General features: G+C 38.5%; 1 protein-coding gene across 1 annotated transcript in view; it reads right to left on the bottom strand.

Moving 5' to 3' along the window:
• The window catches only part of SNTG1 (syntrophin gamma 1), a 331,005-nt gene that overhangs the window by 150,890 nt on the left and 163,930 nt on the right, over positions 1 to 16,185 (bottom strand). Inside the window, exons 5-7 of the mRNA XM_068525807.1 lie at positions 14,681 to 14,738; positions 13,822 to 13,865; positions 13,687 to 13,728 (exon numbers count right to left, since the gene is read on the bottom strand). Coding sequence (XP_068381908.1) covers positions 13,687 to 13,728; positions 13,822 to 13,865; positions 14,681 to 14,738 — 144 coding nt within the window. The remainder of the gene's footprint in view (positions 1 to 13,686; positions 13,729 to 13,821; positions 13,866 to 14,680; positions 14,739 to 16,185) is intronic.

Below are 16,185 nucleotides of genomic sequence, written 5' to 3'. Positions count from 1 at the left end.
AATAAATCTCATTATATTTGCCAGGCTTAGGTTCAGAATCAGCAAGGAGACTTATACTACTTATACTATAGATAAAGTAACGTTATATTGTGAAATAAACTTGTAGCATAAATAGAGATTACTTAAATATATACACACACACCTTGGATCTATCTATCTATCTTACATAGAAAAACTTCTCAATTTATTTTCATTGTAATTTCTCACATTATTTTTACTACCTATTTTCAGAATGCTGAATAACTGTAAAACAAGTAATAGAAACATTTGTTTAGAATGAGCCACTTCCCTAAGGTTTACCTTTTCAATCTCTGTAAACAATTAAACAATCATGCTGGCCAAATTCCAAAAATCAGTATTGCCAACTAATACTCAATAAGTTAACAGAAGAATTTACTTGCAGCATTTTTCTTACATTTTTTTGGTTTGAATTCATAAAACCTGCTTGTGCTAAATAGTCAGTTGTTTTTCTAAATTCAGTAAAACTAAAGGAAAGTTGTACACTGATGTTCATTAACTAGGAATGATAAACATCTGCGTGTTCATTCTACACTGAAGTGAGCACCACTAGGAATTCTGAATAGATGTTAAAGGCCTATAACCATTCACGCTACATCAATAGTTCACTCATTTTATTTTCTGAGTAGTAGTCTACGGTATGGATATACCACTGTCTATTTAACCATTAAAAAATATCTGAGATGTTTCCTGTTTCAGGCTCTTACGAATACAGCTCTATAAACATCTATGTGTGGGTTTTATGTGAACCTAAGTCTTCACGCCCTGAATGAATCTCCAGAGAAACCTAAGTGAAAAAAACAACTTCCAAAAGGTTAGACTTTATGATCCCACTATATAACATTCTTGAAATCACAAAATTATAGAAATGGAGAGCAGTTTAGTGGTTGCCAGGGGTTTAGCAGCAGGTGAGGGCAGGAGGGAAGTAGGTGTGGCCATAAAGGGTAAAAGGAGGGTCCTTTTGGTGATGGAGGTGCTTTGTCTTGACTGTATCAGTGTCAGTATCCTGTTGTGATGTTGTTCTGTTGTGTGAGATGTTATTCTTGGGGGGAAACTGGGTAAAGTGCACGCAGGATCTCTCTGTATCATTTCTCACAACTGCACGTGAGTCTACACTTAACTAAGAAAAGCTTAATTAACACGTGATATAATTAGGACTACAGTTGTGCTATATTTCCAGGACATAAGGTAAAGAGATGGCATTTAACATTCCTTGTATAAAGTATTCCATTATCAATGAACAGTAAAATTCAAAATTCCAGATGAGATTCCAGAGGAAGTCTGGAGATTAAGAAACTAAACTATGTAGCAAGTGCTTTAGAAACAGGCAAAATGAAACAATACTGTGTGGAGATATAATAAAAATCATTCAAGTAACTGATGAATATGAAATTTAGGCTAGTGGTTTCATTTGGAAGGCTATGATTAAGATAAAGTACACAGTGGCCTTCTGGGAGGTGGACGAAATTCTGCCTCTTGGCATAGAAATGATTAAAAGGTTATTTGCCTCAAAATTTTTCACTAAGCTATACATTTGTTGTATGTGGTTTTCTTTATTTGCTTTTTATTTTACCACAAAAAGTTAAATGAAATGAAATGAAATTAAGTAAAATGTTAAAACCACATTTAAACCATACTCAGTGACTTCTGAAAAATGTATTTTTTAATCTGACATTTTTATTGATAAATTATTCACAGATCATGAATTTCACCAATTTAAAGTAGACAGCTCAGTGGTTTTTAGTATATACATAGAGCTATGTAACCAGCACCACGATCTTATTTTAGAACATTTTCTGCCAACCCAAAAGAGACCCTGAACCCATCCACACTCACTTCCCATGACCCCCTTGCCCCAGCCCTAGACAACCACTAATGTACTTTCTGTCTCTATGGATCTGCCTACCTGGATACTTCATGCAAATGAAATCACTCAATATGTGGTCTTTTGTGAATAGCTTCTTTTACTTAGTATGTTTTCCAAGGTTCATTCATGTTTTACCCTGTATCAGTACTTATTCTTTTTATTATCAAATAACATTCCATTATGTGTATATACCACATTTTGTTCATCCATCATCAGTTAATAATGTGTTGTTTCTGCTTTTTGGCTACTATGAATTATGCTGCTCTGAACATTTGTGTACAGGGTTTTGTGTGGCTATATGCTATTTCTCTTGGGTACTTACTACAGGAACTCAAACTGCAGAAAATCAAAGACAAAGAAAAAATTCTGAAATAAGCCATTGAGTGGGAGGAAAATTTACCTATAGTGGAACATGGATTAGGATTACAGCTGACTTCTTATCAGAAATCATGAAATCAAGAAGAGAGTGAAGTGAAATATTCAAAGTGTTGAAATAGAAAAGCATAAACTCAGAATTCTATATCCTGTGAAATTATTCTTCTAAAGTGGAGAAATAAAAAATGTATCAGATACACAGCAACACAGAATGCCTTATCAGAAGCCCTGTACTGCAAGAAGTGTTATAAGAATTTCTTTAGGGTTTAGGAAAATATGTCAACACTCAGATCAACATAAGGAAAGCAAGAGCTGAAGGAATAAATGAAAGTAAAATATTTTATTTTTCTTATTCTTGCTTGATTGGAAACAAGTTTTAGTTTAAAATAATAATAGTAACAATGTATGGTTTTATTGAAGAATACAGGTAAGTGCTATGAATGACAACAATGTCCATAATATATGAGAAAGATAAATCAGGAATATTCTGTTATTAGGTACCTGAGTTATGCAAGAAGCAGCACAGGGCTATTTGAAAGTGCATGTGGATTCATTTAAAATGTATATTGGAAACTCTAAGTCAAACACTAATTGTTTTTAGAGTATAATTGATAAAATAAGAGAAGAGATATAATGGACTCTTTTACATAAAAAGCTTAATTTAAACCAAGGAAGTCAAAAAAGAATTAGGGTGGTGATGGGAGAAACAAAGAACAAATATGCAACAAATAGAAAAGAGTTTTAAACATGGTGGATATAAATTTGGTTTATCAGTAATTACTTTATATTTGAATGGTCTAAATATATCGATTATAAAACAGAAACTGTCAATGGGATATAAAAGACCCAACTCTAGGTTCTACAAAAAACACACAACATTTTAATATAAAGACATTGATAGGTTTAAGGTAAAGGCATATAGAAAAATGTATTTTGCTAACGCTGATCAACATAGCTGGAGGAGACATACCAATTACACACAACGCAGACTTGAGAACAAGAAAAATTATCCAGGTTAAAGTGAGGAAATAAATAATAATAAGGTGGTAGAATCTCCAATGATATGTGGTCATGCTAAACACCTAACAACAAAATATCAAAAAATGTGAGGCAAAAACTGATAGAACTGAAAGGAGAAACGGACATCTCCACTGCTGGAGTTGTGGACCTCAACAGCACTCTTTCAAGAATTGTGAGTTCAGACGGGCAGCAATTCGGTGAGGACGCAGTTTGAAGTAAACAGCACTATCCTTCAAACTGATTCACAGCAGCCCTCCCTTATCCCCAGGGGACACGTTCCAAGCCCCCCAGGGGATGCTCGACACCCTGGATGGTACCGAACCCTGTATATACGATGTCTTTTCCTGTACATACATACCTGTGATCAAGCTGAATTTATAAAGGAGGCACAGTAAGCGACTGTCAACAGTAGCTAATAATAAAATAGAACAACTAGAACAATATCCTGCCATAAAAGTTAGGCGACCGTGGCCTCTCTCTTTCAAAATATCTTCCTGTACAAATGTACAGCCTTTTCCATCTTAACTAAGCACTCATCACACACTGACTGTAACTTGTGCAGCTCCAGATGCAGCAGCAAAAGTAGCACACATTTCCTTTTCCCTCTTCACAGGTTCACGGATGGGAGAGTCCTTACCGTCCTCTATGAAGTTGAGAACTTTCACCTTTTCACCTAAAGGAAGGACTTCACAGCTTCTCTTTGGCGTATCCGAACTGCCAGAATCATTCTTCGTGCCCTTTGGGCCATTATTATGTAGATTAAAGGTTGCCTGACCACAAGCACTGCGACCCCGGGAGACAGTAGACCTGCTACCCCCGCAACTGCTGAGTGACTGAAGTGGAACACGGATGGAGGGATGATTCCTGTCCTGTGAGGACGGAGCTGACATTGCAAAATTTCATCGCCGTCCTCAGAATGACGTGCGGTTGAAAACTTAGGAATTGCTTATTTCTGGAATCTTTTAGTTAATATTTTTGGACTGTGGTTGACCTTGGGTCACTGATGCCAAGTAAAGTGAAACTGCAGATAAGGAGGGACTCCTATCTTTTGCAGAACACTCTGTCCAAAAACAGCAAAGTGCATATTCCTCCCATGCTTATATGGAAAATTCACAAAGATAGACCAGATTCTAGGCCAGAGACAAAACTTAACAAATCAAAAAGAATATAAATCATACAAACTATGCCCCCAGACAACAAAGGAATTTAAACTAGCAGTCAGTACCAGAAAGATAGCTTGAAAGTCCCCCAAATATTTGGAGAATACCATTCTACATAACACAGGAGTCAAAGAAGAAGTTTGGAGAGAAATTTTAAAATACTTTGAACTAAATAAAAATGAAATAGAACTCTTCAAGATTTGTGGGAAGCTGTGTTTAGAGAAAAATTTATGCCATTAAATGTATATATTCATAAAGATGATTAAAGTCAATGATCTAAGCTTCTACTATAGGAAATAGAAAAAGTGGAGCAGTCAAAGCCCAAAGCACAAAGAAGAAAACAAATAATAAAATCACACAGGAAATTAGTGAAATGGAAAACAAACAAACAAAAACAACAGAGAAAAGTCTATGACACTAAACACCTGTCCTTTGAAGTGATAAATAAAAATTGATAAACCTCTAACCAGATTAATCAAGAAATAGAGAAGATACAAATTACCAATATCGGAAATGAAAGAGGGGTCATCACTATTGATCCCATGGACATGAAGAAAAGGCTAATAGTAGAATACTACAAAGAACTCTATGCCCACAACTTTGATAACCTCGGTGACATGGATCAATTCTTTGAAAGACACAACTACTAAAACTCACACAAGGAGAAATAGATATTCTGAAATGGCCTATATGTATTAAATAAATTGAAGCAAAAAAACCCACCTGAACTAGAAAGTGTTCCTGGTGTGTTCTGTCACATATTTAATGAAGGAATGGAACCCATCCTCCACAGTCTTGTCTAGAATATAGAGGCAGAGGCAACACTTTCTAAGTCATTCTTTGATGCCAGCATTATCCTAATACCCAAAACGATTTTAAAAACATTACAGAAAAACAAAATTAAGACCAATATATCTTATCAGAATTTATGCAATGACCTTCAAAAAGTTACTAGCACATCAAACCCAACAATGTGTAAAAGCAATTATACATCACAACCAGGTGGGTTTATTCCAGGTAAGCAAGGATGATTCAATATTGTAAATTCAATCAATGTAATCTATGCATCAAACGTTTAAAGAACAAAACAAGTATGGTCATATCAAATGATGCAGAAAAAGCATTTGAAAGAACTCAACATACATCCATGATTAAAACTGCCTGCAAACTAGGAATATAGGGGAACTTCTTCAACTTGATAAAGAACATCTACAAAACACCCACAGCTAATATCATACTTAATGATGAGAAACCAGACACGTTCCCACTGAGACCAGGAACAAGGAAAGGACATATTTTCTCACAATGAATATTCAAGTTATGCTGGAAGTCCAGGCTAGTGCAATATGACAATAATGAAAAAATAAAGTTACATTGACTTAAGGAAATAAAGCCATCTTTATGGCCATGAAATAATTCATGCGTTGGACTTTATTACAATTAAAAAGTTCTGTTCTGGGCTTCCCTGGTGGCACAGTGGTTAAGAATCTGCCTGCCAATGCAGGGGACGCGGGTTCGAGCCCTGGTCCGGGAAGATCCCACATACCGCGGAGCAACTAAGCCCATGCGCCACAACTACCGAGCCCACGTGCTGCAACTATTGAAGCCCGTGCTCCACAACAAGAGAAGCCACCACAATGAGAAGCCCGCGCACCGCAACGAACAGTAGCCCCCGCTCGCTGCAACTAGAGAAAGCCCACGCGCAGCAAAGAAGACCCAACACAGCCAAAATAAATAAATAAATAAAATTAATAAAGAGAAAAAAAAAAAAAAAAGTCCTGTTCTGCAAAATATACTTTTAAAGAAAATTAAAAGGCAACCCATCCACAGAGAGGGAGAAAATATTTTTAAAACATATATGTGGTAGCCAATACAAACAAGGAGCTATCTCCAATATATATATAAAGAACTTTAAGTTCAACAACATGAAAACAAACAACTGAATTTAAAAATGGGCAAGGTATGTGAATAGACATCACCAAAGAAAATAGAAAGAGGGCAAATAAGCATATGAACATATGCCCAACATCATCTGTCATTAAGGAATTGTAAATTAAAATAGCAATGAGATACCACTGCACACATGGTTCAAATCCACAAAACTGAAAGTACCAGTTGCTGGTAAGGATACAGAGCAATGGGAACTCTCCTTTATTGCTAGTGGATGTGCAAAATGGTACTGCCATTTTGGAAGACAGTTTGGCAGTTTCTTGTAAACTAACTATAATCTTACCATATAATTCAGCAATACACCTCCTAAGTTATATTCAATTTATTTAAAACTTATGTCCACACAAAAACCTGCCTGCAAATATTTATAACAGCTTTATTCATAATCACCACGAACTGGAAGTAAGCACAATGTCCTGCAATAGGTAAATAGATTTTTAAAAAACTGTAGTGAAGTTGCTTAATATTCCATTGTCTGGACCATGAAATATTATTCAGTGCTCAAAAAGAAATAAATTATCAAGAGCTAAAAGACATGAATCATTCTTAAATGCACGTTGCTAAGTGAAAGAAGCCATTCTGAAAAGGCTACATTCTCTATGATTTCAATTCTATGACATTTTGATAAAGGCAAAACTATACAGACAGTGAAATGGTCATTTCTAGAGGGCCATGATGTGGGGAGGAAACAGCTGAGGAGGAGTTTTTTAGGGCAGTGAAACTATTCTGTAGGACATCGTAATGGTGGATACATGGTATTATGCAGTTGTCAAAACCTGTAGAATTTGCAGCTAAAAGGTGAGTGAGCCTTAATGTGTGTAAATCTCTAAAAAAATCATTTAGGAGGTTAAGGGATATCACAGTTGAATGCAGGATATGACAAGAGAATCTGAATGTATTACGAACATCTGAAACAACCTCACTGAAGGGCTTAGGAGAGTGGAACTGACCTAAGTGAATCTGGAAATTAATGAAATCTGCAAGACTAAAGGCAAAAACGAACAGTACATCAATCCTCTACCTAGTCAAGTTTTCCCACCAGGGAGTGGGTTAACTGCCCTGATCCTGCTGTACATATGTACCGGATTAGAACAATTAAATAAGCAGATGGCAGATGGTGTAGTATCTGTTGGTGGGAGGCTACAGATAAGCAAGGGGAGGAGGCTAGGACTGTCTGTGTGATGATGGGTTCCCTTAGCGGCAGCCATGTAAACTCACGTTTAGCTTAATGTAGGTACAGAGTAGGTATGTGAGCAATTCAGTACACACACACACACACAGACACACACACGACACACACACACCTCCTGCTCTGTGAGCTGAGGGGCCTAGAAGGCACAGCTACTCCACAAGCAATGAGCACACCAGCTCCCAGAATGTGGTTTCTCCAACATTCTCTAACAAAGTGAGGCAGGGCCTCTGGGAGGAATGGCTGATTCTTGGACTGGCAGGAAAGGTACAAGATGAGCCTGAAACATCTTTTAGCACCAGAAACTGAGAAAGTGCTCCAAAAAAAAAAAAAAAAAAAAATCCCAAGGACTTTTCAAAGCAACACTAAAACCAGCTGGAAAAGCTTACAGCCCAGAGTATAAAAGAAGTATCCACGGTCCACACTGATCTGTCAAAATGACCGAATAAATTTTAAAAATTGAGGTGAATAGACAAATCTCGTATGCAGCACAATTCCAGGGAACGTACGCAGACAGTCCACCCCTGTGGAGGTAGAGCATATTCCCCACTAAGTGTAGGATCTCCTTCCAAGGAGCACAGCATGGAAAGGGAACAACGACCACAGAGTAAGGAATCTGGCAGACTCTCCCTCATCCAGGTGCTGGTGACGCAGTCATGACGGCAGGTACACGTGATAAGACGTGCTAAGACCGGCACTGTGCCTCTGTCATCTTCCTCCCAACACACGTAAGCCCAGTCTAATCACAAAAAAAAATCGGAACAAAAAAAAAATCGGAACACTCCAAATCGAGATTCAGCCCGCAAAATACCTGACCAGTCCCCCTCAAAAGTGTAACAGTTATCAAAAAAGAAGTCCTAGAAACTATTACAGCCCAGAGGAGCCAAAGGAGACATAATTACATGTGATGTGTAATCCGGATGGGATCCTGGGACAGGAAAAGAAGTATTAGGTAAAAACTAAAGAAATTTGAATAAAGTATAGACTTTTGTTAATAATAATGTATCAGTACTGGTTTATTCCTTGTAAGAAATGTAATGTAACAATGTGGGATGTTAATAATGGGGAAAACTGGGTGTGGAAACTAAAAATAGAACTACCGTATGACCCAGCAATCCCACTACTGGGCATATACCCTAAGAAAACCATAATTCAAAAAGAGTCATGTACCACAATGTTCACTGCAGCTCTGTTTACAATAGCCAGGACATGGAAGCAACCTAAGTGTCCATCGACAGATGAATGGATAAAGAAGATGTGGAACATATATACAATGTAATATTACTCAGTCATAAAAAGAAACAAAATTGAGTTATTTGTAGTGAGGTGGATGGACCTAGAGTCTGTCATACGGAGTGAAGTAAGTCAGAAAGAGAAAAACAAATACTGTATGCTAACACATATATATGGAATCTAAAAAAAAAAAAAAAAAAAAAAAACAATGGTTCTGAAGAACCTACGAGCAAGACGGGAATAAAGATGTAGATGTAGAGAATGGACCTGAGGACATGGGGAGGGGGAAGGATAAGCTGGGACGAAGTGAGAGAGTGGCATGGACTTACATACACTACCAAATGTAAAATAGACAGCTAGTGGGAAGCAGCCGCATAGCACAGGGAGATCAGCTCGGTGCTCTGTGACCACCTAGAGGGGTGGGATAGGGAGGGTGGAAGGGAGACGCAAGAGGGAAGGGATATGGGGATGTATGTATATGTATAGCTGGTTCACCTTGTTACACAGCAGAAACTAAGACACCATTGTAAAGCAATTATACTCCAATAAAGATGTTAAAAAAAAAAGTGAGGCATCAGTAGGGGTTCACCAACTGTAAGAAATGTCGACAGCAGCCCGTGACCTTAGTAAGAGGGGATACTCTGTGTGAGACACGATGGGGAGAAAACTTTCTGCACAATTATTTTGTAAACCTAAAAGGCTTCTAAAAGATAAAGTCTATTAAAATTGAAAAAGAGAAAAAACACACACATTCCCAGGCACTTTCTCATGAGTGAGCTGCAAAATACATCGAGTGATCTATTTCAAACGCTTCATCTTTCAGACAAAAAATGAGGGTCAGAGAAATGTAGGCTCTTTATGATCATCAGACAGCTGGAAAATACCTATAACAAAAATTCTAACTTAGGTGTGCAAATTTCCATCCTCAGACACTTTCTTCTCCTTGCCTTTCAGTCCGATCACGCTGAAAATAAAACGCCAGCGATGTGAGAGCTGGATAATCTGGGTAACACACGCCTCCCGTCCTTCCCCTGATCCGTGGGGCAGGAGAGTGACTGGGGAGCGTCTTCGTCAGGGCGCGGTGACGTCCGCACGCCTGTCTCTGCCCCCCGGTCACTTGCTCTTCTCTGTACACAGGGCCCACCTGGGCCTCCTGCTGTGTGTCCTCCCTGCCGATTCTTCTGGGCGGGAATTAGCTGGTGCTCCACTAAGGAAGGGTTTATCTGGCCTGGCTTTGTCTCATTATCGAGGGCGCTGCGAAACGGGTCTTGAGTCTGTGTAAGACAACAAGTAGGGATTTGCTGGGAATCAGCAGCCAGGAGTGAAGAGCACGCGGTTAATGAACTTGTCACCTGTGCTGTCTCCATTCATAGCCTGATTAGGGGACAGACCTGTGGGTCCAGCAGAGAAGGAACTCCAAAGGGTGTTAATGACAATCTAAGGATGTGAATTAGTCAAGTTCTAGATATTTTATTGCTTTTCAAAATCAGAGACACAATAAACAATATTTAACACCTTTTTGTCTTTACGCTTAACCCTTCCCAAACCGGTGGGAAATAGTAGAAGTCTAGTGATTTCATGTATGGCTTTCCTCTGTGGTAGTTAATTCAGAGAAAAAGAGTCCACTGCAGTCAGAAGTCTTGAGGAAAATCTTAATCTATTAGACTTAAAAACTTATTTCCAAACTGAAAACAAATTGAGAATTGTTAGCAGTTAGGTGAAACAGGATATGTTACTCAATGACAATTTAAGCGTTTTGCCAAGACCGAAAATGTTTTTTTTGTTTGTTGTTTTTTTTTTAACATCTTTATTAGAGTATAATTGCTTTACAATGGTGTGTTAGTTTCTGCTTTATAACAAAGTGAATCAGTTATACATATACATATGTTCCCATATCTCTTCCCTCTTGCGTCTCCCTCCCTCCCAAGACCTAAAATGTTTTATGTTCCCAAATCACATCCTAAATATGTTCCTTGATAACTCATAAAATCTCCTAAATGGTTCCAATATATAAACTAATGCCTCATTTTCAGATGATATGATGTAACTCTTGTAATTTTATTTTCTGATTAATCTAAGCTAAAAAAGAAAATTCCAATGGAAATTTTGAATTAAGTTAAGCATATCTCATAACAATTAAAATGTTATTAAACAACATTTTGTATTTCTTTTATCGAAATTTGTTCTCATTGCATGAATATATCATTTTAACTTACATAATTTGAGCTATTCATTCTGCTCCTGTAAAAATTACACAATTGTAGAGTTTGGTTCAAAGTCACAAATTCAGAATCAGGGTGATGGTTATTTGCAGTTCTAATTATCTAATGTTTTCTATCAATAAGACCATAAAAACAAAAAACAGATGAAACTCTTTTTCGGTCTCAAAGCTGGCACCTGCTCTAATCTTTCTTGTTCAGGAAACTGGTAGCTTTTCTTCCTTCTCAATCTTCTAGCAAGAAGAATGCCCGGGGTGATGTGGGTGAAGCCCAGAATTGATGATCGCACACCCAGACATGAGAAACATACAGACACAGACGCCGTGATGACCTAATTCTAGTTATTTAGCTAAAGAATCCGTTAACAACAGTCCACTGAGTGCCCACGCGGACAGCAGGGATCCCTGGCCACACAGATCAAGCCTGTAGCTAGCTCCATCACAGAAGCTACGGCTACACCGTTGAAGGCATCTACGAATGATGCAGACTTCTAACAATGGCAGTGAATAGTGTAAGTGAATAAAAGAAAGTCACAGGCACAAACAACCTACTGTCATTCCTTCCCGGGCTTCTTTCTGAATTTGGGCCTCTGGGGGCCCTGACTTGGAATGAGGAACACGGTCCGTCAGCATGGTTCTTAAAACCATCCACACCTCTGAGCTTGCGGTGACCTTTTCTGCCCATATAAGTCCGTTCTTAAACATTTCATTAATATCTCAGTCTCACTGAGGTGTAAGTCAGTCTGTTTGCTTAGATAATTAGCAGTGAAGACAAAAGCACCTAATCACTGTTGCAAAGTGAAAGATTGGAACCAAATAAGAATATCACTACCTACACTTTAAAGCTGATATGGTTAAACCTCTCAAAAGAGTAAAAGTTTGTTGTGAAGGGCCACGTGCAATTTGCAATACAATCTTAAATCCCTCGTTTTTGAAACAGAATGAACACCATTCGGAAGTGGCGTGGTTAGCACATTCTAATCTTTCACGCCACGCGGATCTGTTTAATCAAAGCCTCATCACAGTGAGTGTAAGCGTGCTGCTTGCCTCTGAAGGGCAAATTGCAAACAGGGCTCCATGGAACAGCGTGCGGTTCTGGAAGCGAATGCACTTGTTTTTGCTCCCTGGACAATGAGTTTAAAATCACGTTGTACTTTTGAAAAAAGACTAAAGTTAAAATATCTTTGTTACAGGGCTGTATTTGAAATTTGTGTATATTCAGAACCGAGTGGTCTGTGATGTGCTGCTTCTCATTTGTCTAGAACTCTGTTCTCAAATATTGCTTTCCCCTGTACCTATTTGACATAAGCCTGAGATGTGAAGTACGTATATTTTATGCGAGGTTCACCACGGGGTGATTTTTCAAAAATCAAGTAGGATTTTTGAGAGAAAAACCGAGCGATGAATATGGACACACCTTGCCTGTCCCACAGAGAACGCTCTCCAACAGCTCTGCTTGTGGAGCTGGGGCTTTTCAGACGCTGGGAGTTGCCTCTTTGAGGTCTGAAATATGTAAATATATCAGAAGAGTTTTCTCCAAATAGTAGCAGGGCAATGTCTTCACAAACCAAGTCAACTGGAGCCGCGAGAAGCCAAAGGCTTACGGTATTTTCATTTTGTTTGACCCTTGAGTACAAAACTTTAGACATATTTTCTCCTCTCTCCTTTCCCCTGTGAGCTGATATGGAGATTCAGTGAAGGTTCTATGAATGTTATTGAATCAGCCATGAAAAACGTTTCCCAAACGCCCGACACCGGCCTGTTCTTTTCTGCATCATTTTTTATGCCCTCCCTCAGCTCCACAGAAGCTGCTCAACCTTCCAGCTTTTCCCAAGATGTAGATTAGAGGCCGCTGACAGTGAAACTGCTGGGCCCATTGTTAAAATACAAATTCCTGAGTCACATAAGCTGAGTGAATTAAAGTATCTGAGGCCGGGCTTCAAATCTGCACATTTACCAACATCCAAGAAAATATCAGAGTAAACACTGCTGACCTTTCTGTGTAGCTGTCCAGTGAGCTGAACCTGCGAGCCTTGAGATGAAGTGTCTCTAAATGTCGTCTCTGTCTCTGTCTCTCTCTCACACACGCACGCACACACACGCACACACACACGCACATGCGCACACACACGTGCACGCACATGCATGCACACACACAGAGACACGCACGCACGCACAGACACGTACACACACACGCACACGCGCGCGCGCACACACACACACACACACACACACAGAGTCTTTACATGCTCTTCCCATTGCCCCGGCTACTAGATAAAATTTTACAAACATAAATTTTACTGTTTATAAGCTTCTAAACATTTGCAAAGATTTAGAGATATATTTCACCTAGAGATCTACTTAGCGGACACGGACTAGTAGAAATTAACCGAAAAACTGGAAAACACAGCAAATGGCCCCCCTTAAGTATTTCTTTGAATTACATTTTGTCCTGAGTGATGCTCACTGATCTGTTTCTAATATACAAAAAAAAAACAAAACCAAACACCAAGTAAGAGATTTTCCGAAAGTCTGATAGCACACTGGACCAGCGTCATATTTCCTAATGAATAAAATGAAGTTTTTAGCAATGCCCTAAATCCTCATGTGCACATGGGGAAAATTATGATATTAGGAAAAAGTAAAGAAAACTCACCACTTCTTCATGTCTGCATTTTCTCACATTAATCCCATTTATCTGCAATGGAAAGAGAGACACAGCTTCACGTGGTATATTGTGAATTGACTTTATGCTTTGGTTGCACATGGAAAGTAATGGTAAGGTGTGTACCTGCAGAATTGCATCCCCAAGAAAGAGCAGTCCTGAGAGCTCAGCTGTGAATGGAGAAGGACAACTGATTATGCATTGTCTACTTCCTTCACACAGATGGAAGAGTTTTTAATTAAATAAAGTCAAAACTGATAAAAGGAAAAAAATGAAATGTGTTATATGGGTAGCATCTTAAAAGATCCACAGGTAATAGAAATGCAAAAACAATCACATGATTCAACTCCTATGATTGAAACGTGAGCTGAATTGAAACACATGCTGTGATAGTTCATTTCATTCTATCATTTCAGATCTTAGTTGCCAAAAATTGGCCATGCTTCTGGATGGAGGACTAAATGTCCTCATGTTTTTATGAGAGCATTAAGCCATCTATGAAAACGTTTAGAGCTAGACATTCACTCTATCGGCAACGGAATCAGCTCCCCGTTTCTTTTTAAACACTAGGCTGTCTCAGTGATTTCGGTCATTGTAACAGTTGCTTTACATCTTCAGAGTTTTTCCTGGATGAAATTTCATATGACGGGCTGAGTTAAATTGCATATGAAAACTGAAAAAATATATATAACTGGAGTTGCCTGTAATTGATGTGACCTGTAAGCATCAGACCCGTTTCTATGCTTGCGTGTTAATGAGACACTGTGCAGTCATGCAATCTCCGGCTCACACACAGCCGCCTGCTATACTGTCTTCCCTCCCTGCCCGCCGGGCGGGTAAAGGACTTGGACTCGGCAGTTGGAACCATCACGTGCTGCCTGGTCACGGGAACCCGGCTGGTCAGTCCCATACGAATTTATGATTCTAACGATTGTCTTGTTCCTCAGTGACAGTGACTCACAGGGCAGCCCTCTTAACACTTTACCTCTTTGCTCCTTGGAGATTTTTGAAATGACAACTGGAATGTTATGTTCCGCTCCCCCCTGAAAAGAGAAAATCATATATCGTGCTTTTTAATCTCAAAAATTAAATACACAGCCTTTAGTTAGGAAACTATACAAGTTATGAATAGCATGTGAATGGACACCAAATAGAATTAAAATAGACCCCTGGAATTTTTCTACCAAATAGATTGTCCTCCCAAGAAACTTATCTGTTTAGAATTTCTCTGTGACACGCAATAATTAATAGCAGTTGACTTTGAAAATTTCAATTTTTTAAATTAAGATTGGTGATTCCTTAAGAAGGCATTTCCTCCAATGTGTAGCAGTGCTGCTCATTGTAGAAATTCTTACTTAGGGTTCCAAACAGTAGATAATTATGTATTTCCATTATCTGGCTAAGTTGTTCTATGCTGGGGACCAAGCAAGGGCCCCTTTGGATGCTGCATGGCTGGAGAGACTACATACACAAATTGGTACAAAAAAACAGAGTGTGTATATGCCTGATGGGGAAGGGGTCATTATATTCCTCTTTGTGTGAAAGTGCATACTAAACAATTAACAGAATACAGTAAACTGACAAGAATATTGGAACAGTGCTTTGTCTAACTGACCAAATAAGATAGAAAAAATAAAGAAAAATAAGTAAGCTAAACTTATGTGGACGGAAATAAAATAAATCCCTGAAGTAACTGCATAAAATTATGTTTTTATGTAACAGATTTGAGAAGGTTGAAAACAACAGTTAAAAAATCAAATAAGTGTATTAAAGAATAAGATTTCATGTAGAAAACAAGTACAGCACTTTTAACATGGGTAGTTGAAAAGATAATCTAAATTTCCATTGAGGTTTCTGTAGCTTCAGAATAAGTAAACCTCCTAAGCCTTTTTTCCTTCAAGGACAAAAATTATTTTAGAACAGACATTTTTTCCCATGAATGTCCATATTTAGCACTGAGTTGTCAATATATTTAAATATAAGATAGGCAATAGTTGTAGAGAACAGTAGTGGCTTTTAAGCTTTTCTTGGCAAGTAGTCCTTTCTAGTTCTAGGGTATTAAGAAGAGACGTGATAAATAAAATACTGAAAGCTGTCTTACCCAGGGTGAAATTCAAACCCACCCTTGAATCCCCTGTTCTCACCATTTCCCACCAACCTGACATTCACCCACCCACCCTCACTAAGTCTGTGCAGAAGGTCTCTGGCATAAGCTTCCTTGGCTTCTGATTCTGCTTTTGTGTTTTGTGTTTGTGTCCATAACAAGCCCTGATCTTGTCCAAGACAATCTCTCATCTGATCAGAGCACAGGATTGGGACTGAGGGTGCAGTACAAAAGGAGTGCTTCGTTAGCACAGTAAACCCGGAACAGAATCCAAGGCCCTTCATGTTTACCAGTTAGGATTCCAAGTTCCCAATCCCTGCATTCTGTTCTATCTTTCCCCATTATACTTATTAGCTTCTTACCTACTACAATCTTACACGTTTCCT

This window comes from Eschrichtius robustus, chromosome 17, assembly GCF_028021215.1.
Source record: "Eschrichtius robustus isolate mEscRob2 chromosome 17, mEscRob2.pri, whole genome shotgun sequence".
Classification (NCBI taxonomy): Eukaryota; Metazoa; Chordata; class Mammalia; order Artiodactyla; family Eschrichtiidae; genus Eschrichtius; species Eschrichtius robustus.
The sequence above is the reverse complement of the archived record's forward strand: the minus strand, read 5'-3'. Positions and strand labels throughout refer to the sequence as shown.